Consider the following 25,839-nt stretch of genomic DNA (forward strand, 5'->3'; position numbering starts at 1 on the left):
GGACCTTTATGTTTCATTGATGTGTGTAAAGGAGTGGAATCAGAGATAAGCTTTTTGCAGATGATGTTATTCTGTACGCCAACGGCCGTAACTGTGTTGAAACACCGGATCCCGTGAGATCTCCGAAGTTAAGCAACATTGGGTGTGGTCAGGAGTTGGACGGATTGCCACGCGCTGTTGGTGGGGGGTAAGGGAATGGAGGAGCGGAAAGGAACTGGCCACTCTACCGCACGTAAACTCCGGCTCAGGAACACCTCTGCGGAGGTTCGGACCTGCCTTCGGGCAGAATAACCCTTACCTTACCTTACCTTATTCTGTACAGAGTAATCAATGAGTTGCAAGATTGTGAGCAACTGCAAAATGACCTTGATAATGTTGTGAGATGGACAGTAGGCAATGGTATGATGATAAACGGGGTTAAAAGTCAGGTTGTGAGTTTCACAAATAGGAAAAGTCCTCTCAGTTTTAATTACTGCGTTGATGGGATGAAAGTTCTTTCTGGGGATCACTGTAAGTACCTAGGTTTTAGTATAAGGAAATATCTTCATTGGGGTAATCACATGAATATGATTGCAAATAAAGGGTACAGATCTCTGCACATGGTTATGAGGGTATTTAGGGGTTGTAGTAGGGATGTAGAGGAGAGGGCATATAAGTCTCTGGTAAGACCCCAACTAGAGTATGGTTCCAGTGTATGAGACCCTCACCAGGATTACTTGATTCAAGAACTGGAAAAAACGAAAGGAAAGCAGCTCGATTTGTTCTGGGTGATTTCCGACAAAAGAGTAGCGTTACAAAAATGTTGCAAAGTTTGGGCTGGGAAGATTTGCGAGAAAGGAGACGAGCTGCTCGACTAAGCGGTATGTTCCGAGCTGTCGGTGGAGAGGTGGCGTGGAATAACATCAGTAGACGAATACGTTTGAGTGGTGTCTTTAAAAGTAGGAAAGATCACAATATGAAGGTAAAGTTGGAATTCAAGAGGACAAATGGGGGCAAATATTCGTTTATAGGAAGGGGAGTTAGGGATTGGAATAACTTACCAAGGGAGATGTTCAATAAATTTCCAATTTATTTGCAATCATTCAAGAGGAGGCTAGGACTGGCCAAAATGCAGATCAGTACTGATTGATTGTTTGATTGTTGTTGTGTACGATCGTTCGTTCTTTGTCTTCCTCTTCACTTTTTGGCCTCCATCCTTCCCCCCATCAGACTGATGCTCCAGGTTGAAAGTCTTTGCAGGTGACCTACGAATCGTTCCCTTCTACTTCCTAAACTTTTCAATAGCTGGAATTCTTCATTCAAACATATCATCACTTGCCTACCTCTTTTATCTCTCGCCATGAGAGCCCAATTTTCTGACCCATAAAGTCAAACACTCCCATCTCGTCTGGATTTTTGAGGCGTGAGATGTGAGGCTTAACGTTCTTGATTTCATATTAGGGGTGGCAACCATGGAGCCTCTAACATAAGAGAGTACGGTGATGGTGGTAGTGGTGGTGATAGTGATTGCTTTGTTCTCAGGAAGTACAACTGGGCAACCGTCCTCGCTTATCACTCACTATTCACAGGGCAAAAAATGGAAGCGATCCGACACTTCGAAAAATGAATGTTCGGCCAAAGGAATGAGAGAGCCACGTAGGGGTAAAAATAATCCCTTAGGCTTCGCAAAACTTCTTATAGAAGGCTTCCTTGGCTTATGCTATTCTAATCCTTATCTGCTCCGTTTGAGGTATATTTTATTAATTTAGATTTATTCTTATTTATTTTAAGTTTACATTTTTCGTTGAGCAGGTTGTTCAATAGTTCTAAACTTATCTCCATATCACGCCCGGTTTCTGTAACCAGTGCAATATCGTCTGCAAAGAGTACAGCCTTCCATTGATGTTAACTTCGCACGTATTCCCTGCCCAGTATTCTTTGAATGCTTCTTCAATATAAATGTTAAAAAGCATTGGTGATGGACTATATCCCAGCCTCACCCCTTTATAGATCTTTGCTTCCAATTTCTGCTTCCCTATTAGTGCTATCTGGTGGTTATGTAGACCAAAGGTATCTACGAAATGTCACTGTAATATTTGTCCCAAATGGAACATAATTGCTTTTACACAAATAAAGTCTAAAATCTGCGTAAATAAAGAAATAGTACGAAATATTTTACTTGCAGAGAATAATATGGATACATACTTTACTACCTTACAACTATTTTTTCTGTTAGGTTGCAGCGCTTCCGTATGTGTTTTACACTTTCCTTTGTGATGTCTTTGCTCACTGAAGTTGTTTGTATTAATGTGTCGTTTTCTTCTTGCTGTTCATTCGTTTTTTGCTCTAACTCATTCATAATGATGTATTTATTAATCCAGAGTTCATGCTATTTTGCTCTTTGAACTGCCCGCGCTAGTCATATGGATAAAGATAACGAGAATTCACAGACATAGCACTCCCATTCGTCGGTGCTAGCCCTGGACCTCAAGAAGGAAACAAAAGACGGCACGAGCAGCGGAATACAACATAAGGGAGTCCTGTCTACAGCCCGTAAGTACGTATACATATTTCTCCAGATATTTCTCTAGTAACGACGGTATTTCTTAATTTACCGCAGATTTTTCACTTTATTAGTGTAAAAGTAATTATTGTGTTCCATTTGGACATATATTACAGTGATATTTCGTAGATAGCTTTCGTCTACATAACCCTATATGGTTCTTGTATAGCTGGAATATAATTCTGCGATCCCTGTAGTCTATTTTGAGATCTCTTAGGGCTCTGAACAAAACATTCCAATTGGCGTGATCGAACACCTTTTCCACGTCAATGAACAGTAGAGGCGATCGGCAGTTAGAAGTGGGAGTGGGGCAAAACATGTATAAAGAACCAATTGTACTCGGGTCAAGGACTATAACGGGGAGAGAAGGGGAGGGTAACAAACTGAACAATCTACAAAATGGTAAGTTTTTTATGCTTTCTGAGCAAATTTCGATAGAGGCGTAAAGGTTGAGTCTACCTAATTTAATACGGTAATGTCCAGCTCCATGGCTAAATGGTTAGCTTGCTGGCCTTTGGTCCAGAGTGTCCCGGGTTCGATTTCCAGCCGGTTCGGAGATTTTAAAACCTCAAACGGTTAATTCCCTTGGTTCGGGGACTGGGTGTTTGTGCTGTCCCCAACATTCCTGAAACTCATACACCACGCATAGGACTATCCTCCACCACAATAACACGCAGTTACCTACACATGGCAGATGCCGCCCACCTTCTTTTTTTTTTTTTTTTTTTTTTTTTTTTTTTTTTTTTTTTTTTTTTTTTTGCTTGACGTCGCACCGACACAGATAGGTCTTATGGCGACGACAGGACAGGAAAGGGCTAGGAGTGCGAAGGAAGCGGCCGTGGCCTTAATTAAGGTACAGCCCCAGCATTTGCCTGATGTGACCGCCCACCTTCATCGGAGGGTCTGACTTACAAGGCGGCTGGAAATAGCCACACGAAATTATTATCAGTACGGTAATAATAGTACTATACAATAAAACTTTCATCAAAGGAACAATAATTAGACATGTATTACAATTAAATAAGTTCGGCGTGATTATGCAATTAAAATGTCATTTAGTATTTGACTACACACTAACAGAGTAACAGACCCTAAATAGAACTGCACAGACATATTTACTGAGTAATAATAACAATGTCGTGTGGCTATTTCTAGCCGAGTGCAGCCCTTGTCAGGCAGACCCTCCGATGAGGATGGGCGGCATCTGTCATTTGTAGGTAACTGCGTGTTATTGTGGTGGAGGATAGTGTTATGTGTGGTGTGTGAGTTGCAGGGATGTTGGGGACAGCACATACACCCAGCCCCCGGACCATTCGAATTAACCAATTAAGGTTAAAATCCCCGACCCGGCCGAGAATCGAACCCGGGACCCTCTGAACCGAAGGCCAGTACGCTGACCATTCCGCCAACGAGTCGGACATATATTTACTGAGTGAGACGACCAGACTAATGACTGTGAACGGTAAGTGGGTGAATGTCCGCCTCTGTGGTGTAGTGGTTAGTGTGATAAGCTGCCACCCCCGGAGGCCTGCGTTCGATTTTCGGCTCTGCCACGAAATTTGAAAAGTGGTACGAGGACTGGAACGGGGTCCACTCAGCCTCGGGAGGTGAACTGAGTAGAGGTAGGTTCGATTCCCACCTAAGCCATCCTCGAAGTGGTTTCCTATTTATCCTACAGGCAAATGCCGAGATGGTACCTAACTTAAGGCCAGGGCCGCTTCCTTGTCTATCCCTTCCAATCTTCCATCCCCCCGCAAAGCCCCTGTTCAGCATAGCAGGTGAGGCCGCCTGGGCGAGGTACTGGTCATCCTCCCCAGTTGTATCAACTACCCATAGTCTGAAGCTCTAGGACACTGCCCTTGAGGCGGTAGAGTTGGGATCCCCCGCTAAGTCCTAGGGAAAAATCAGATAAAGCAGAAGAAGAAGGAGAAAAAGAAGAAGTGGGTGAATCATACCTCCAAGTCCATGATCTTGGCAAAAATATACCCGTGCTGTCCTTCCTCAAAACACATGAGCCTACTACATGCTGCTGTGCGAGTCTCCACTACTTGCTGTGACGCTCTACGAATAGGTTAGCCACAACGAATGATATTTTGTGCGTATTCCGGCTAAGTATGTTTTCTTAATAATTAAATACATTAAAGGAAGGAATTAGGTAGAAACAACAAGAGGGATTTTACAAATTGCTTTTTTTAATAATTCCTAGTTTCAGGATATTTTTGATATAATTGTTAGGTTTTTCAGTCTGCCGAAACTTAAAACAAATCAGGTGGCTGAAATGGAATATCTTTTCCTCGACAAAGGAGGGGGAGGGTGGGGGGGGGGGCGACCGCTCCCCCTCGCCCCAGCCCCTAATAGCCGCTACAGTCAATGAATGCTATCACTAAGGAAGCCTCTGCAATTTCTAAGAGGTTACCTTTACTTTTCCTTTCCACGCGATGGTAGATAATTATTGTTAGATTTGTGAGGCTTAATGTTACTCCAGTATGGGTATGCTGACCCTGTATAACAATGCTCTCTCAATCCCAGCTTCCTTCCTAACCATGCCATTCCTTAACCAGTCCAGTTCTTTTTATTTGTAGACCTCAGGAACATCTCAGATTAACAAAATAATAATAGATTTTTAATTATCATTTCCCGCAATACCCAAACCTGTAAAATAATACATCACTATTTTTGGTATTTTAAAAATATAGATAGTTCCTTAGAAAAGTATGTCATTGGTTAAGATGAATAATCATTCTGCATCAGGACCAAGCGATATGGCCGTGCTGTTAGGGTCGCTCAGCTGTGAGCTTGCATTCGAAAGGTAGTGCGTTTGAACCCCGCTATCGGCAGCCCTGAAGACAGTTTTCCGTGGTTTCCTATCTTTACACCAAGCACCATTGAGGCCACGGCCAATTCCTTACCACTCCTAGCCCTTTCTTATCCCATGGTCTGTGTTGGCGTGACTTAAAAACGAAAGAAAAACTGACAGGCAGTGCAGTGACGGCACTGCATAATCTAGTGCTTGTGATAACAGCTCAAAACGTGACCAGTCTGAGACAAGCGTCCGCAAAGTAGAGGAAAAGTTAAAGCAACAGAGTCCCATTCCCTAGTTCCAGATCGCCTCGAACTGTGGACAGAGTAATCATATTGCAATTCGTATTATTTTGATTATGAATTCTTTTTTTATTACATTTAAATTACCTACTACTATCTTAAACATTACACACACCTAATTACTATTTCCACCTAATCTCTAAATTGTAGTTTGAAAACAAGAAAACTATTTATTTTAGTCCTAGGCACTAACAGTATTTTATTTATCTTTCCTTTATTATTAATTGGCACGAGTATTTGTTTGTTATGAGTCCGAACAGATTTCTCCTCAGCTTACAATGGGTACCGTGAATTCTCGACCTACAGCTACGGAATTCCAGCAACTGAGGAAGACACAGTTCATCCATTGTATTTTAAGCTAAGCAGATTCACACGCAATTTAAAACATTAACAGTGGCAACAACAATACAACCATGATTCTAAACGTTGACTTTGTTCTTGGTTTCTTTTCATACTTTTAGTTATTGCTAATCTCTTTTCATTTCATTTTGCCACATAGTTCTTAAAATACAATACAAATTTTGCTGTTAGTCCCGGTGTGATTAATTCTTTATTAAACATTTAGAAATTGTATAGAATTTTTTCACTCTTTCTATTTCATTCTAAGTACACCAGTTCCCTGCACACTCTCAATAGATGAGCCTCTTCTATTATTTCTCCACAGAGTACACAATGATTTTCATAATGTTTTTCTCTCAGCCCCTTATTCTCTATTTGGGAGCTTTCTTTCCTTATGGACATATTTAGGATAACTTCACAAAATTCTGATAATGTTTGCCTAGTCTCACATCTTGCCACAATCGTCTGCTTCTCAATGTCCTTCACTCTGATCGTTACTTTCTTGATGAATCTCTTCTCTTTACTGTGCCTCTCTTTATCCCAATATTCTCCCATTCCTATTCTGTCTAGCACGCTTTTCACTTTCGTCAGCCAATAATAATCATTTAGATGTTTAATCTGGTTTGGCATGCTAGGTTCAATATCTCCCTCCCATCTCCCCTTCTTAATCTTAACCAACATTTTACTATTTTCCTAGTTATATCTGCTTGGATGTTGATATCTTCGCATAGTCTTCTAGTTGATTAAAGCAGCAGTCGCGTTTAATGGTTACGCTCACGTGAATATAACATGGAATGGTACAATTCTTCTACAGAGAAGGTGCTTCGGTCGGGAAGTGTTCTTGTGCTCCATCAGAACACACCTCCACACTTTGCCAAAGCAGCAATGGGCACCCGGCACAGTTTGCACTGAGCTCTTACGGATCACTCGGCTTAAATCCAATCCAAGATCTCTGCCCCTAGCGACTGTCACGTATTTTATTCGTTGAGGAAGACTATAAAGGACAAGTGTTTCGTCACTGATCAAGTAGCTCCTGATGCTGTGGCAGACTGATTCAACAGAAACGCATGTTAAGTATTGGGATAGGTGCCTCGACGGTGAAAATAATTTTCCGTAAACTCTCTCGAACTATCATCTGCAGGGCTAGGATTTATGTTTAAAAATATGGCTAAATATGTTAAATATACGAGCTACCAAATACCAAAATATGGAGTGAAATATGGACTATTTAATAAAAGGGTGAAAAAATAATATGAAGAATATTTATTGTTGTAAACAAGGTTGGGTTTACAAAAACACAACTTCTTTATTTAATTCACATGTAAAATTACAATATTTATACTAACAAAACTGAAAGTTATCTCGAAGCAAATTGAACTATGAATTTGGAAAAAGAGTCTGTCTTTGTACACTATATACACGTTGGAGTATTCACGTTCACTACTATTTCGGAAAGATAGTCCTTGTGACATGAAAAGTTCTTGATAGTCGAAAACTATCAGAAGCACTGACGTAAATATCTCAGAGAGTCCTTCCTTGTTGAAGTGTCTGAGTTCATTAACGTAAGTTCAATGACTGAAGAGTTCCTACTTAGCAAAACTAAGTTGATAATGGGAGCTCGCATTAGCTAGGGAATGATAGTGGCATATAATGGTAAGACTGGGCATGGACAGCGGAATAGGCAAGAGGAGTGGTGACCCGAGGTGAGACCTCTTACTGCCAGAAATTCAGTCCACCTGGCCGAAGCACATTTTCAAGAGGAGTAGCCTCCGTGCTCGACGTAGGGTGTATTCTGGAGCTGGACACCGGGGTCAGTGGGCGTCTGGACCACGGGTGGCCCAGATTGGTTGCGCAGTAGATGTTAGTTTTCCCTCGTTATGCTCGTGACGTCATCACAGGAGCACCGTGACTGTGTAGCATACAACCGCAAGTGTATCTCATTTCGTTGTTTATATATTATTGTCTTATAAATAAATGATTTCCACGTAATAACTATACGTTATTTCTTTCCGTATATTGCTGTTGGTTTATATAGTGGCCTACTGTATTTTGCGTAGTGTGTGTGTCGTAGTTCGTTTCTGTGAGATCTCTGACTGTGTAGCATACAACCGCACGTGTATCTCATTTCGTTGTTTATATATTATTGTCTTATAAAGAAATGATTTCCACTTTACGTTATTTCTTTCCGTATATTGCTGTAGGTTTATATAGTGGCCTACTGTATTTTGCGTAGCGTGTGTCGTAGTTCGTTTCTGTGAGATCTCTGTTAAGTAGCTGTGTTTCGTGCAGTGAGGTGCACTTATTTTCTTTTCGTTAGTTGCGTGAACAGTGTAACAGTAGCTGGAGTGAAATTTATGTGTTCATAGTACAATATCGTTGCGATAGAAAACCGTGCCGTTAATGATTCACCGACCGAGCTCGATAGCTGCAGTCGCTTAAGTGCGGCCAGTATCCAGTATTCGGGAGATAGTGGGTTCGAACCCTACTGTCGGCAGCCCTGAAGATGGTTTTCCGTGGTTTCCCATTTTCACACCAGGCAAATGCTGGGGCTGTACCTTAATTAAGGCCATGGACGCTTCCTTCCCATTCCTAGGCATTTCCTGTCCCATGGTTGCCATAAGACCTATCTGTGTCGGTGCGACGTAAACCGAATAGCAAAAAAAAAAAAAAAAAAAAAAAAATTCACCGCACGCAATCTACAGCGACACCTGATTGTTCAGCAGAGGGATTTCGGTACCTCGCCGCCTACATCGCCGACCGTGAAAGAAAATATGACAGGTCAATGCGAAGTCCCACTGGAGAAATGCTTTACATTTCTTCTGGTACAGCGCCTGTGGGATGGATAGAAATGTTATCTCCGGGAGGTCTACTCGTTCCATCGTTAGAATGGTAAACCAAATAAAGGAATTTGAGTTAATTTTCAGGGACACTCACGGACGTGCTGAACTGTGACGCATACCTAATATTATACGCAAAGTGTGTCAAATAATTAGCAGTAAATTCCCCGCTGTACCACCAGAAATATTAAAAAAGTATGTTAGAACGAGAATATTTATACGCATAGGACAAATGAACATTCGGAGAAGAACTGAAAAATTCATAGCAGCTCATCGGCGAAAGGCACGACAGTGGATTTCATCTTCAAAAGCAACCACTTCATGACATCTAATCTCACAGGTAGGACTGTGTTCTAATGAAGTGTTTTCCTGTTCTTTCTTATTGTTTAATTTTTAAAAAGTAAACTATCTATGCGGAGCCTCCGTGGCTCAGACGGCAGCGCGTCGGGTTCTCACCAGTGGATACCGTGGTTCAAACCCCGGTCACTCCATGTGAGATTTGTGCTGGGGCGGGACAGGTTTTTCTCCGGGTACTCCGGTTTTCCCTGTCATCTTTCATTCCAGCAACACTCTCCATTATCATTTCATAGCATTTTCAGTCATTAATAAATCACTTTGGGAGTGGCGACGCCATTGTAATAATAGGCTATATATGGTTCATTCATTAAATCCCTGACCCGGTGAAAGACTGGAAAACAGGTTGCAGGTTTTCCAGCACTATCTATGCATGGTTTCGAATATGAACTTACTTCTGCTGCTGTTATAATATGTGTTAAACTTTAAACTCGATACCTGCGGAAGTGAGTCAGTATATCGTATGTTAACATACGCTAGTTCCATAACGGAATTTCTGCTGTAAAGATTTAATATGACAAAGATTTCATATCTCTAAATAGTTAGACTATGTTTACAGATTTGAAAGCGCGTAACCTTCCTCAAACTAAATAGAGGAACTTGGAAATGTTAATACATTTTAAGCGTTGGTCAGTGTGCCGTCACGTTACATTTACGGCTTATTCGTAATGGAAATAATGAAAAGTTACTATGCTGTACTCTTTTTCAATCTTATAACAGCAGTCATCTTTGTCTGGTCTGCAATTAGTTCTGAGAAACTGTAATGTTTGCTGATAATATGAGATTCCTACTGATTTGCGCGCTCTGGGCTCGGCTGCTTTGCTCCTACTGTGACGTCATTTCGTTAACCAATAGCAGCTCGGCTCGCGTTGGGCCCAACCTTTAGTAGTGTTTAAGAACCTTGGTCTGGACAGACTAGGAGCTCCTTTTTATAGCACACACGACGTTCCAGGCACGCGCACTGAGAGCTGCGCGTCGAGGCTCGAAGAATAACACACTGGCACGCGTGTAGCTGGCTGGCGGATCGAGAAGGGAGCGACGGACATACAACATTTATTACATTAAATTTTAATATTTATACAAATAATACAATTAAAGGTGCTTAAACACGAGAACCATAAAAATAAGAATTAAAATTAAAGTCACAGAACAAGAGTTTAACCTTATTGATATGGGTCACAGCGAGTTTAGTGACAAGGCCAAAGCCAGCAATGTACACAGAGTAGAACTTTCCACATTTCACAGAAACAGTAGAATCCAGCTTTCAGTTATTGATACTAGTACAATGAATTTCAAATTATTTTCTGGTAAGATTAATTTGAAAACCATAAAATGAACATGAAAATCTACAGCCTGTTTCCGGTCATTCGACCGCCCATGTAGCGGCGAGGATAGGAAACGTGCCGGCTGCCGAAGCCTGTATCACTCCCCTGGGGCAATGATTAATGACTGAGAGACGAAATGAAATGATATTGGAGAGTGTTACTGGAATGAAAGATGATAGGGAAAACCGGAGTACCCAGATAAAAACCTGTCCCTCCTCCATTTTGTCCGGTAAAAATATCTCTTGCAGTGACCGAGATTTGAACCACGGAACCCAGCGCTTCCGATATAATGTTAAGTTATATTTGCAAGTTTTCTTCAAATATGTGGAAACATGTCCTGAAGATGGAAATATGAACAAATATGGAAAATAAAATACATTTTAAAATGCTCCAAATATATTTTGTAAAGATATGACAATATTTTCAATGCAGCTAATGAAACAACGAATGAAGACCTCTCCGAAATAATGATGTAACTAACAAATCAGTATTTTTTCAGGAGAGAGGATAATTATTTTTGGGGTTTATTTCATAATATACACTACTCGAACCAATTGCATAAGCAAGTGCATAAATGAGGTCATCTCTTGAAAATCATATTTTATTGTTATAACTTACGGTTTTAAAAATAATGTATGAATAAGAAGTGATACAATTGAAAGTAATCTGCAAATATGCCTTACGTTTTTATATAACGGAAGAGAAAATCCTTTACATGCATTTGGAACACAAATTATAGCAAATAATAACAGTGTAATAATAAAAATAACAACACAATGTCAAGATAATATTTCAAAATATAGATATGATTTCGTCTACAGCTTTAATAATTTAAATAATTTAAAGTTTAAATGTTGTATTACACCTGGTGATGAACCAACACAAGCACTTGACTGATGTTCCATCCTTACACCACGGAGGGCAAAGTTCTGCTGGCAGTAAACCACACGCAGTGACTAGCTCTTATTTTAATTCAGTCTACTCAGTATTATTTTCTTACAGTATACTAGACATCCGTATCGAGATTACGTCGTGGCTCCTCTTGCTCCCTCGCCGAAAGGAGAGTGGCAACTGGTTCTGAGAAAATAGCTGCCTCGTTTGCTGTGGACATAGATACGACGATAATTACAAGTGTGACTTAATAAATAAATAAATAAATAAATAAATAAATAAATAAATAAATAAATAAATAAATAAATAAATAAATAAATAAATAAATAAATAAATAAATAAAAGCTTAACAATACAAAATCATCATCACGCATTTTCAGTCTTGCACTGGTTTCTCACTACAATGCAGCTCCTTCAAGTGAGTCTATCTTTAGGCTGTCCTTTTAAGGGAGGAGACCTAGCTTAACACGGGGAAAATAGGCCAATATTCATTCGATTGTTACATATGCTACAAACGTTGTTGACAAATGCTGCACATATCCCAGTATTGGCATGCTTCAGAGCAATCAGAAGCAACTTCAATAATGTCAAAATTCTAATTATAACATTTTCAAATGAAATGTTCAAAATTTCCTGCCTTTTTAACAATATATTACGGTTTCCTTCATAACCCTCTTACTGATTCACGGATAATTATGGATTTTTCAGAGTTTCCTCCTATAGTGTTGTACTACAATCTGTACCTCGTTCAGGTCAATAAGATTTTAATTAAGTTTTATATAACATTTTTATTTAAAAAACTATAAATATTTTCTGGTGCTCAGAATGAAAACGCGACAAAAACTCCAAATCACAGTCTATGTTAATGATTGAGGTTCATTTTGTACCTGGAGTTTTGATACACACTTTAAAAAAGGAAAAGTACGAAAATTCTTATAAACTTGGAATTTATAAAGAAACAGTGATATACTGTTAACAAGGCGGGAAATTTTGAACATTTTATTTTTAAATATTAAAATTATTAAAATTCTGACATTATTAAAGTTGCTTCTGGTTGCCAGGAAGCATGCCAATACTGGGATATGTGCAGCAATTGTCAACAACAATTGTAGCATATTTAACAATCAAATGAATATTAACCTATTTTTTTCCATTGTTAAGCTGGGTCTCCCCCCTTAACATTTCCTGAGATCTTAAGGCATCTGCCAGTGAAGAACGTCTTCATTATCGTATGTCCTAGCTTTCCGCGGAGCATATTCCAGGTATTTTAAGCTGTAGGACATCTGTCATCAATCCGTCACATCACAGTCTGTCCCCCAGCCACGGCGATCTCCTTCTCTAGAGCTGGTTCATCAGCTGCCGTTCTTCACTAACTCGATCTAGCAGATGTGTTTTGGTCATATACTGCACACACCTGTGTTCTCCAAACGGCGGGAGCACCACCTTTCAGAGGTTTCCATTTTCTTAATGTGAACTTTGTTCAGAGTCCATATATCACTACAGTACATCACAAGTCACTAAACGTATATTTTAGCGAGTTCTCTTCTTTAGCTGAGGGACATGATGAGCTGACATATCAGAGACAGTTGAAAATCAGACAAATCAGTTCAAGATATGGCCTTTTGGGTTTATGCTGTGTCAAGAAAACAAGGCGAAATTCTGTACGTTTCGAAGAGAACTTTGCTCTGTGTCTTCAGAAAAGAAACTCGACTGTCCACGAGGTTCTAAATAATGAGGGTTTGAATTTAAGAATGCTTTACCATTGGAGAGCTGGAATGGTACGCTAGTTCGTCACCAGGTGGCTCTCTGTATGCTGACACAGCGCTCAAAGTGGTAGCTGACGACAACATTAAGCTTCAGTCATGGCCGACTGGATCGCTCGCTGCGCTCCGAGCTAGCTAGAGCGACGCATCAAGCCGGCCGTGCTCCAAGTAAGATCTTAATTGGAGCTCAATGTTGTCGTCAGTTCACTCTTGGAGAATACAGCGAGCCACCTGGCGATGAACGAGCGTACTACTACAGCTCCAACGGTAAATCATTCTTAAATTCAAACCTTCATTATTGTAGAAGACTTCCTCGTGAACAATCGAGATTTGTTCTGAAGACGCGGAGCGAAGTTCTCTACGAAACATAGAAGAGTTTCACCTTGTTTTCTTGACACGGCATGTCAATGCTAAAAAAACAGATCAAAACAAAGATAATGGAGGAGTGTCTTTTCATAAGGTGCTATTTCCGCCTTAAAAAGTTGTGGGAAAAGCGCAAGAAACGTAAAATAAAAGGCACATGGAACGTTCCCATGATCAGGTTTGGCACACATTCTAAGGAGTTACATCTTCCTGGCCTGAGTTGCTCATTGCAATCTATACTATTCAACTACAGTGATGCATGTGGACGAAATGATAATTTGTTTCATCGAATTGGAAGTAGCACCTTTTGAACGTACTTAGGCCTACCTCAATTAAAGCATGTTAGCAGGAGAAACAGCTGCTGATGTTGCCTCCAGTACTAGTATAGATGGCTACCAACTGAGACTTTTATCGTTACCTTAGCAGTGAGGGTAAACGGGGTTAAAAGTCAGGTTGTGAGTTTCACAACTAGGAAAAGTCCTCTCAGTTTTAATTACTGCTCTGATGGGGTGAAAGTTCCTTTTGGGGATCATTGTAAGTACATAGGTGTTAATGTAAGGAAAGATCTTCATTGGGGTAATCACATAAATCTGATTGTAAATAAACAGTACAGATCTCTGCACATGGTTATCAGGGTATTTACGGGTTGTAGTAAAGATTTAAAGGAGAGGGCATATAAGTCTCTGGTAAGACCCCAACTAGAGCATGGTTCCAATGTATGGGACCCTCACCAGGATTACTTGATTCAAGAAATGGAAATAATTCAAAGAAAAGCAGCTCGATTTGTTCTGGGTGATTTCCGACAAAAGAGTAGCGTTATAAAAGTGTTGCAAAGTTTGGACTGCGAAGACTTGGGAAAAGGAGGCGAGCTGCTCGACTAAGTGGTATGTTCCAAGCTGTCAGTGGATAGATGGCGTAGAATGACATTAGTAGACGGATAATTTTGAGTGGTGTCTTTAAAAACAGGAAAGATTACAATATGAAGATAAAGCTGGAATTCAAGAGGAAAAATTGGGGCACATATTCGTTTATAGGAAGGTGAGGTAGGGATTGGAATAACTTACCAAGGGAGATGTTAAAAACATTTCAAAATTATTTGCAATCGTTTAAGAAAAAGGCCAAGAAAACAACATATAGGGAATCTGCCACCTGGCCAACTGCCCTAAATGCAGATCAGTAGTGACTGATTGACTGATTGATTGAGGGTTATCATGCTGTTTATGATTTCAAATTTCTTACCAGTTTAAGCATCCTTTTACACCTTTCTAATATTATGATATTATTTATTACTGTGATAAGGAATTGTTGGTAGGTGTCTCATTTTCCTACATTTATTTCCATCGCTTGCTCAGAGCCTCCGTGACTCAGGCGGCAGTGCGCCGGGTTCTCATCGCTGGGTTCCGTGGTTCAAATCCCACTCACTCCGTATGAGATTTGTGCTGGACGAACGGAGGCGGGACAGGTTTTTCTCCGGGTACTCTGGTTTTATCTGCCATATTTCATTCTAGCAACACTCTCCAATATCATTTCATTTCATCTGTCATTCATTAATCATTGCCCCAGAGGAGCGACAGTCTTCGGCAGCCGGCACAATTCCTATCCTCGCCTCTAGATGGGGACTTCATTCATTCCATTCCTGACCCGGTTCAATGATTGGAAACAGGCTGTGGATTTTCATTTCCATCGCTTGCTCGGGGATGGATTCAAATCTGATTCTTTGATGCAGAATACAGGTTTTAAACGATTTTTTTGGAGGCAATAATGTCAATCTTTCAAGAGTCGTTGGACCTGCAGCCTCTCCGAAAATAATGAATCTAACCTCCTTCAAAAATGTTACCAGAATTTTATTTTGACATGAGCAGTATTTCGTCGTGATGAGAGAAGCAAGTGTTTATATCTCACCGAGTCATCACCCGACTTCCTTCTGGCTACGTCATTTGCAGAGTCTCATTTATAGTCTTATAGTTGCACCACGCATTGCATTTCTAAAATATTTTACCCGTTGTCTTTCAGAAAGTAACTGTGCACATGACGGTGTGTACGGAGGCCGATCGAAAAGTAAAGCATTACATTCCTTTTACGAGATACTTGATGAGTACGAAATACACGTATTTAAACACAAAGAAATTGCAGATTTAACCTATTTTTCAACATATGAACCAGGTCCCACAAGACATCTCTCCCATCGTGACACCAAGTTGATATACCTCGTTCGTAGAACTTGGTAACATAGCCACCTGTGCACAACCGATTTCTTTCTCCATCTGAACCGAAGCGTTGACCTCCAAGGAATTTCTCTAGAGGTCTGAAGAAATGAAACTCAGTCGATGTAAGATATGGGTTCTGTAATGGATGACTGAGTACCTCCTAGCCATATTTCTCAATGTTTGCAAGAACAACACTCGTGAACAGAGCATAAATTATTAATCTCAATACTATTTAAATAAAATGAGAGAAAACCCGTTTTAGGGAATCAGAATGAGCGGCTTCCCAATAAGTTCATATTAACAATATTTAATTACTTATCTGTTGTTTTAATTTGAAGCAAGCGATGTTTGAGTTATGATTTACAATCGAAATTGCCATACACCAGGTGGATTTTCTCTTTCCATTATTATTATTTCTTCGATTTTGGCCATTGTACGACGGTAAACAATTTACTTGCTGGTTAATACTTTTTTCTTCCCACAGGACTTCTTCCTCTTCCTTTTCCTTTCCTCTGACCACATGTTCTTAGACTTTTCATTTTGCTTTTTCTGGAACCCCTTGAATTTATCAATTTTAGCTCGAAACGTATCTCTATTAAAAATGTATTTTGGATTGATGCCAACTTCCTTCATGTTTTTTATTGTTTCTTCTAACCACTTAGTAGTTGATTTTAATTTGATGATGTAATTAAAAGAATTTCTTTGTTAGTCGACCATCGTTCATTCTTTTGAGGTACCCATAAACCTTCAGTCTCCTCTTACGCATGATGTCTGTGATCTTCTCTATCTTCTCTTCCTCCATGTACCATCCTTTTTTTTTTCAGATCTTAAGATATTTCTCAAGATTTTTCTTTCTTCTCTGGCTCATCCATTTCCCCTTTTTTTATTCACTATCAGACATGCTGTAAAGTCTCTCTGGCTTGATAACCGTGGTATAGTGTCTGATCTTTGCTCTGGAAGATATCGTTCTTTTATTGTGTCTATTCTGTACTCATCTGTAGGCTAACTCCATTTTTCTGGCCCTTCCCTTATTTGTTTCTTTATCAAGCCCATTCGCTGGATCCATTTACCAAGATATTTAAATTTATCTGACCTCTTGACTTTCCCATAAATTGTTTCCAAATGCTTTTCTTTATTATGTCTGTATTCTGTGAACTCTGTCTTTTCACATGCGATCCTGAGTACTGTATTCTCTGCGATTTCATATATTTTCAAGTATTATTATTGTTATTATTATTATTATTATTATTATTATTATTATTATTGACATAGTCCTACTTAGCAACGGCTGAGATTCCGGAAGAGTTTCCTGAGGACGCCTGAGAAAGCAAAGCTGCTTCTGTGGAAGAATAGGACCCCTCACCTAAGCGGATGGAAGCCAGCAGCTGAGCAGTTACCAGCTGAACATAATGAAAGCTGGCTGGTGTGAAAGTCCCTGAACAGGCTACTATCAGGAGCGGGAATGTCCAGGGATAACTTGAAGAAATAGGGGTTCAACATAAGTGATACAACATGTGAATTTGGACAAGAACAAACCACGAGCCACTTGCTTCAAGGGCACTCTGTGCCCCACATCTTGCACAGAGGATGATTCCGAGTGCATTGGACATGTGTAATATGATCTCACATGTTATGTTTTGTGTACCTCAAAGTGACTTGTATATCAGCTTTAAATTTGGATGTTTTAGACTCGAGTATATTAATAATAATTGAAAAATAAAGTCCAATACATGATATATGAAGGCAGCGAGTACAAATCGTGTCTAACAATCCCCAAGGAATTTTTCAGCGCAGTCCGCTGTGGTCTGAACTTTGCCGTCCGGGATTTTGTTTATACTTAGGGAGTCCAGCGTCTCCTGAGGAATTGTCCCTTTAGCGCCAATCATAAGCCCAATTACTTCCCACTATTTAATCCCATCCTTTCAGAGATCATCAGTGAAGATTCATATATGTCTTTCTTCTTCTCGCACACTAATCGAGATTTCTCTTCATTGTACTTGAATCTTAAAGCGAGATCAGTCACCATGCTCGTATCTTTTGTCCGGTTAATGACAAAAATATCAGTTTGCCTCATGGATCCATTTGCGGAAAAACATTCAGTTGTGTAGAGCTCGACGTGTTGTTATTTATGAAGATTTCCAGACATCAATAAGCGAACTGTATTGTGCCAATTGATTCTCATCAGCTGTCCGTTATGACAGAGCACTTACACATGAGGTAACGTTTCGAACTCATCGGATCTTCTGCAGCGGGATGTATTGTCATCTTGTAAAATGAACCTAAAAGTGACTTGTATATCAGCTATCAATTTGAATGTTTTAGACTCGAGTATATTAAAAATAACTGAAAAATAAAGTCCAATACATGATATATGATATATGAAAATAACTTGAGAGTTATTCTGTGTCCTTTGTCAAACACAACTTGATGTTGGAATAAAAAGTATTTTACATGGTTGAACATCATTCGGTATTCGTTTTGAAACTCTCAGTTCTCAGTAACTCGAAAATCTCATCTCATACGCGCCTGTAACGCAAATTCAGAAAGTAGTATCTTTCATAAGTTAATCATATCTACCTTACCTTTTATCACATTGACCTATGTGAATTGTAGGGTTATTATTGCACTGTCCTCGGTTAAAAGCATCCAGTGACTGACACTGTCTAGCTAATAATGCAGAGCTATTTCTTATCGCCTCGGCTGCGTAGAACACAGCCCGGTCGTGGCTGCATGAAAGCCTTATGGTAGTTACTGAAACAAGAAGAGTTATTCATTAAGGAGACAACAAACACTATCAAGGGGTGAAAGAAATACTCAGAATATAAATTATTATTCACATAAAAGAATATAAAATTCATGAACAACTATGTTTTTGGAATTTTTAATTTTATTTATTTAATTGACCTGTTTTTGGAGCATCATTTAGTCATCCTCCATGTACAAGGAACACTCACAGCACACATACAAAAATATAAATTCTCAGTGCAAAGTACATATAAGAAATGAATACCAAATCGTCCACATTCTTCAAGTACATACTGAATCTCTCTTCCGGGAGAAGAGGGCGAGAACTAACAAAACACTGGCAACAATGCAATGAGCACGAAGTCAAATTCTTAAATCCGTGGTTCTCAAAAAGTCCATAATTGAGAAGTGAATTGGTTCACCGTGCAACATCAATGCAGCGCTGGTCGGGAACGGCACTTGTAGATGAGATAGCTCAGATAGAAAGCGGCTTCGAGAAGCATCACAAAGGCCACACTTAAACAAAATGTGGTTGAGATCTCCATTCTCCGCATACTGACATCGACAGCGCGGTGAATCCAAAACCCCCATGCGATGTAGATGTGCAAGGGAATGATCCACGATTGAGCCTCATTCAGATTACTGAAACTGTTAGAGACCTCGTGACCAATGAAACTCAGAATTGGCTTATGAGGGATGTTGGGTTGTACGAGAGCATACGCTCTACCTTTATGCAGTTGAGATGTTTAATCTTTTTAGTATGAATAAGCTGCTCCACTCGAACGACAACGCTTTCATTCTGTAGAAAAAATCACAATATAAAGTTGGAATTCAAGAGTAACAATTATTACAAAAAATCGTTTATAGAAAGAGGAGTTAGGGATTGGAATAATTTACCAAGGGAGATGTTCGATAAATTGAGGAGCATATTTCCAAAACGTCCTCTCTCCAGCAGCTTCTAGTTTACAGAACGGAGAAAAAACGAATAGAAAATGTAATTTTGAGTTTGACTCACCCATACATTCTTCTAGCTAATTGTTATACATTCCATAATTCCCCACAGTCAAAGAATGCATTTAATACCATACCGTTAATTAGATATTAATACAAATGAGTTGGAGAGGGGACATTTTGGAAATATAAAAAGGATAAGAGACGTTTTGGAAATACATTTGAACATCCTGCATAGATAACTCTTTACACTTCAAAACACTGCTGACATGCGTACACTTCGGCATCTGTGGTAGTCTCTTCTGAGCATAGAGTTTTCGTTTCTTAACATTTTTCCTCCACTGCTCCTCATTCCTGGTACGTTTTCTCCCTTTTCTCAAGGGAGCAGGAACTACTCCACTGTTTTTCACACTATCTTCATTTGACTGTTTTTCTGCCATTATTTTGCGTGGAAACGAATGTAACAGTAAACACCTGACAAAAAGTATGTCCAAACTTATTAAATATACCGAAGAATATGCGTAAAAGCACAATAACTTAGCAAGAAACGCACACGAAGTTCAAGGACTTGAATATATTATTACACCATAACCTGTAGTTCAATTTTTTTCCTAAATCTCATAGTCATGCAACAATGTTACCACTACACAATTATTACCATATTTGCAAAGAAATTGCATAAAATGCTCGTTTTGCATTGGCTTTATATCTAGTTGTATTGGAGGATAAGGGACAGCTTTGAAACAATAATGGCAGTCCTTGTTATACAGTATAGAGCAGAAGAGACATTTTGTAATCATACTTGTGATGCACTCCAGTCAACCATATTGCTGTGGAGAAGAGACTCTTTGGAAACATAGCTCATATTTAACCGTGTTTTGTGCTTATAAAAAGGACATTCTGCCTAAAAAACTCATCACCATTCCACGGAGAAGGAGATGGACATTATCAATGTACCCATAAGTCAATTTCCTCAAAAAGTGGAGAAATGACGTTCTGGAAACATGCTCCTCAATTGCCAAATTCTTTGAAAGTATTTAAGAAAAGAGTGGGTAAACAAGAGACAGGGTATCCCCCACCTGGCGACAGTCCTAAATACAGACTAGTGGTGATATATTGAGAGGTGGATATTTGGCGGTCGGACACAGTTTAAGGTCTTCCATTTTAAAGAATTAAGGAAATTAAAGTAGCATTGACAACAGGGTTGGAGTGAGAACTAGTGTTAAAATGAGTTTCCATAGTCGTTACAAGGGGCACCGAGCGATTTGGCTGTGCGGTTAGTTTCGGGCAGTTGTGAGCTAGCATTCGGGAGATAGTGGGTTCGAACTCCACTGTCGGCAGCCCTGAAGATGTTTTTCCGGTGTTTCCAATTTTCACACCAGGTAATTGCTGGGGCTGTACCTTAATTAAGGCCACGGCCGCAATCTTTTCCTTTCTTCCATCGCTGTCGCCGAAAACCTTCGATGTGTTAGTGCGGGGTCAAATAATTAACAAAAACTTTTTGGAAGGGTCAGACAAGGCCGTAGCATTCATAACCAACCTCCGGCACAACAGCCCCGAAGGGCCATGGCGTACCAAGCGACCGGTTCCATGGAAGCTCGACGAATCCTCTCGGCCATTATTCTTGGCTTTCTAGACCGGAGCCGCTATCTCACCTTCAGATAGCCCCTCAATTATTATCACGTCGGCTGAGTGGATCGTACTTTCTCTTAAGTTAATAGTCACCACCAAACCTCAGATCCAGGTGAAAATCCCTGGCCTGGCCGGGAATCGAATCTGGAACCCTAGAGGTAAGGGACACCACGTAGTATACACGGATCGTTTTATCTAAGGTATACAGTGGTAGAGTGTCCGGCTCCAGGGCTAAATGGTTAGCTTGCTAGCGTTTGGTCAGAGGGGTCCCGGGTTCGATTCCCGGCAGGGTCGGGAATTTTAACCATCATTGGTTAATTTCGCTGGCACGGGGGCTGGGTGTATATGCCGTCTTCATCATAATTTCATCCTCATCATGACGCGCAGGTCGCCTACGGGAGTCAAATCAAAAGACCTGCATCTGGCGAGCCGAACATGCCATCGGACACTCCAGGCACTAAAAGCCATTCTATCAGAGGCAGAGTAAGTTATTTGGCCTATGCGGACGACGTGGTCCGAATGGCAGACTGTGCTGAAAGCCTGCAGTCTATTGGAGCTTGAAAAGACGAGCCGGGATGAGTAGCTCAGACAGTAGAGCACTGGCCTTCTGAGCTCAAGTTCGCGGTTTAGATCCCGGCTGAGGCCAGTTGTACACCAGCCTCGTGTCGGTAGACTTACCGGCACGCACAGTAACTCCTACGCGACAAAGTTCTCGCACCTCAACGTAAAAGTACTGTAGTTAATGGGACGTAAACCAAATGACATTATAATCTAAAAAGAGGAGCAGCGAGTGTTACATGAAATATCCAAAGAGGACTAAATGTCAGGCGGAGAATGCAAAACTAAAACAGGTAGATCATTTCAAGTACACTGCCTAAAAAAAAACAAAAAAAAAACAAACACCCGGAAGAAATGATCTGACGTCAATGTAACTTTGTACACGTACACACTATAGATCGATATATAAATGATTAGCGTTGCAATTCTCTGTGACAGGTTGTTTTTATTTTCTATAGGTGTTCCGTGCCGTAGGGGCTGCCTGGCCGAGGCGGTAAAAGGCGTGCTCGGTTCGTCCGGAAGGACGTGGGTTCGAATCCCCGTCTGGAAGTCGTAAAAATTTAAGAAACGAGATTTTCACTTCCGGAGGTGCATATGGCCCTGAAGTTCACTCAGCCTACACCAAAAATGAGTACCAGGTTAATTCCTGGGGGCAAAGGCGGCCGGGCGTAGAGCTAACCACTCTACCCCATCACGTGCCGAGGTTAACAATGGTTGACGCCTTTACCTTCCACTCCTCCAAGGGCCTTCATGGCCTGTTCGGAGGTGATTTTGCTTTGCTTTGCTTTGTTCCATGCCGTAGAAGAAAAGAGTCAATCTGAACGAGCGAACTTATTCGTATCAGATACTCTACCATACAAGCGCCATCCTGTGTTAAATAAGAGTCCACCACAGATGAGACAAGAGAATATCTCATAATTCTCATATCGGTCCACTTCACCTGTAGAACAATAACAATTCCTTTTAGCATGACAACAACGGGGCAACAATATGACTTCATTTTTTATATGTAACAAAACAGTGTGTATTGATGATGATGATGCTTGTTGTTTAAACGGGCCTAACATCTCGGTCATCGGCCCCACACAGTGAGTGTTAGGAGGAGTCATGGCTGAAACTTGGGTATTCTACAATTTACCACTTATCAGAACCAAATTTAAAACACGAGCGCATTTTAATACGATATAGCACAATACAAAATTTGGACTTCATTAGTTAGGCCTAATTTTTTCAAAGTTATCAACAATTTTTTATATGTGCATGGAAAATGCTCCTTACGGCGGAGTTTTCATTATTTTTGGACTATTATTTTGCAGACTTATCAAAACTACTCATATTCAGGTAGGAGGACCACATTTCGTCCCCTTAGCAGATTTGGACCTGTAGAAATTTAGGAATATTATGAACAATACTAGAAATTGGTATATATACACTCCTGGAAAATGAAAAAAGAACACCATGAATTCGTCGACTCAACAGAGGAAAATTTTATTGACACACTCTTGAGGACGTATAAAAAACACGATAACACGGACGGAAACATACGCATTTGAGTGCAGTATCAGCGCTAGTAGCGTGCGTACCCTGATTACGCAGCAATGCAGGCTGCAATTCTCCCATGGAGACGTTCGTGGAATGATGAATGTAGTCTTTCGGAATGGCCTGACATGCAGTCTCCACCTGGTGTCTCAATTGGGTCAGATTTCCTGTCGGTCGTGCAGACCGCGCGAGATGACGTTTCATCCGGTCCCAAACATGCTCAATGGGGAACAGATCTGGGGATCGTGTTGGCCGAGGTAGTTGACGTAGGCTACACCCTGGAGTGCAATTTGGGTGGCACGGGATACATGTGAACGTGCGCTGTCCTGTTGGAAAAACACATCACCTTGTTGGTGCATAAAATGTAGCACGACGGATTGAATGATGGTTCGGATGCACCGTGCAGTATTTACTGTTCCCTTGACGATATCCAGAGAACGGCCAGTATAGGACATGGCTCCCCACACCATGATGCCGGGTTTTGGCGCTCACCTGCATGACGCCACCCACACGTACGACCATCATTGGTACCAAGGCAAAAGTGACCCTCATCACTAAAAACGACACATCTCAATCGTCCTTCCACAAGCGCCTATGGCGACACCACTGGAGGCGGGCTGCTCGATGTTGGGGCGTAAGGGGAAGACGCCCTAACCGTATGCAATATCGTATCCCTGCTTCACGGAGACAGTAGCGAATGGTCCACACTGATACCCCCAGCGCAATAGTGTCACTAATATGTTGTGAAGTCGCGGTGCGGTCCAATATGGCACTTCGTAAGATGCGACGGTCTTGGTGGGCATCTGTGCAGCGCCGCTGTCCGGACCCAGGCTGACGGGCATGTGCACCTTGTGCTGATCACAGGTGACAACATTGATGCACTCTGGAGACCCTTCACCCCACGTGTTGCGCAATTCTGCGGTACGACCACCTGGCCTCCCACAGGCCCACTATACGCCCTCGCTCAAACTCCGTCAGTACCACAAACGGTTAACGTACATGCTGTCGTCGTATGCTAACAACGTTGCAGACACAGACAGAGCTCCATATGACATGGAAAATTGGCTGCCACTGGCTCTGGAAGTGACCAACTGTTGCAAGCTTGCAACCAACATTCCACGGCTGATAACACGGTTCCTGGTGGGTCCGCAGCGCTGCGCGTTTGATCATCACATGCACTGCTCTGTCGCAGTGTCCCGTGCAGGTATCGCAGGCCTTATTCACTTGCATCAAAGTGTTCGTTTTTCTGTTTCCGGGAGGGTGTTACTGAATATATTCTCCACTTACGAGCAAGTTACAATGAAAGTGGTATAACGTAAGATGGTCAATATTTGACATAAACGTCAACATTACAAAACTGAACTACCAAAAATGTGTTCGCAATTTCGCCCCCCCCAACAAATTTATGAAAATATGAATTTATGAAAATACGCCTTCACATATACCCTTTATCACACTGCTTGCGTTTTTCCAACTGAAGATAATAATAAAACTCATAAATAACAAATAAAATGTTGGGGACGAAATTACGAACATTTCCTGATTTATTATAATGGACGCTACAGTAACTCACGCCAACCACCTCACTGTAGCGTGTGCACGTCAGGAACTGCATCACACCAGTACTTCATACACATATCAGCGCTCACTCTAGGAATAATAGGCTCTTAATTTGAATGCTACACTAACTCAGCTCAGCATGAAAAATTAATCCTTCTTGCACACGGAAACTAAACGTGGTGCACGCAACCAATTCTCACAACAAGACAACGGGATGAGGCTACGCGTAAGCGCGCGGCTAAATATTTGGTACCAACCGTGCAAACTGGAAAACTCTATTGGGACGAAATAGGTGTGGGGACGGAATTTGGACCCACTATTTTAAACTTAACAACAAATTCGGGTTTTGCAGTAGGTATAAACTATTGGTAGCACTATATTTTCAGTTTTCCACTGTGCATACAATAGGCAAAAATCTAGTCTGGTGTAATTTTAGGAGCAAAAACATGAAGGTAATATTCAATCTAGGTCTATATAATATATAAAAGAACATGTCCTGACTGACGCATTTATCATCGCCGACCCAAAACAACTGGACATAAAGAAATGAAATTTTGAGGATACATTTATATTACAACGCAGGTGCTCGCTAAGGGAGGGTTTTTGGATATTCCGTCGCTAAGGGGGTGAATTTTTAAAATGATTGTATGTATATCTCAAAACTTTAAAAGTTTACAGGTGTAAAAATTGGTATTTAGAATCTCCTTTAAAAATAAAGAAACGTAATTTTTGTTTTCGGAAAATCTCACTAAGAGGGGTGAAAAAGGGCGAAAAATGGGTTGAATGCCTTTAAGGATATATCTCAGAAAATGAAGATATTACTGACCTGAAAATTGGTATTTTGAATCTCCTTTAAAAATAAAGGAACACTAATTTTTCTGTTTTTGGAAAATCCAATTAATGTGGAGTAAACAGGAGTGACAAATGGGGTGAATTTTTAGAAAAACTATATCTACAGTATATCTCAGAAACGTAAAATGTTACAGACGTAAAAATTGATATTTGGAATCTCCTGTAAAAGTAAAGAAACATAGGTGATTTGTTTTCGGAAACTTCAGTTCAGGGGAACTAAAAAGGGGGTGAAATTTTAAAATGAGCATGTCTACAGTATATCTCAAAAACTTAACATAT

General features: G+C 40.6%; 1 protein-coding gene across 2 annotated transcripts in view; it reads right to left on the reverse strand.

Annotated features, from left to right (window-relative positions):
- Nucleotides 1-10,381: 10,381 nt before the first annotated feature.
- Nucleotides 10,382-25,839, reverse strand: part of LOC136874999 (phospholipase A1 1) — a 102,237-nt gene continuing 86,779 nt past the window's right edge. For both annotated transcript variants that reach the window (XM_068227950.1, XM_068227951.1), the window contains exons 6-7: nucleotides 18,306-18,474; nucleotides 10,382-11,600 (exon numbers count right to left, since the gene is read on the reverse strand). In XM_068227950.1, coding sequence (XP_068084051.1) covers nucleotides 11,525-11,600; nucleotides 18,306-18,474 — 245 coding nt within the window. In that variant the 3' untranslated portion in view covers nucleotides 10,382-11,524. The remainder of the gene's footprint in view (nucleotides 11,601-18,305; nucleotides 18,475-25,839) is intronic.

Source organism: Anabrus simplex, chromosome 5 (assembly GCF_040414725.1).
Source record: "Anabrus simplex isolate iqAnaSimp1 chromosome 5, ASM4041472v1, whole genome shotgun sequence".
NCBI lineage: Eukaryota > Metazoa > Arthropoda > Insecta > Orthoptera > Tettigoniidae > Anabrus > Anabrus simplex.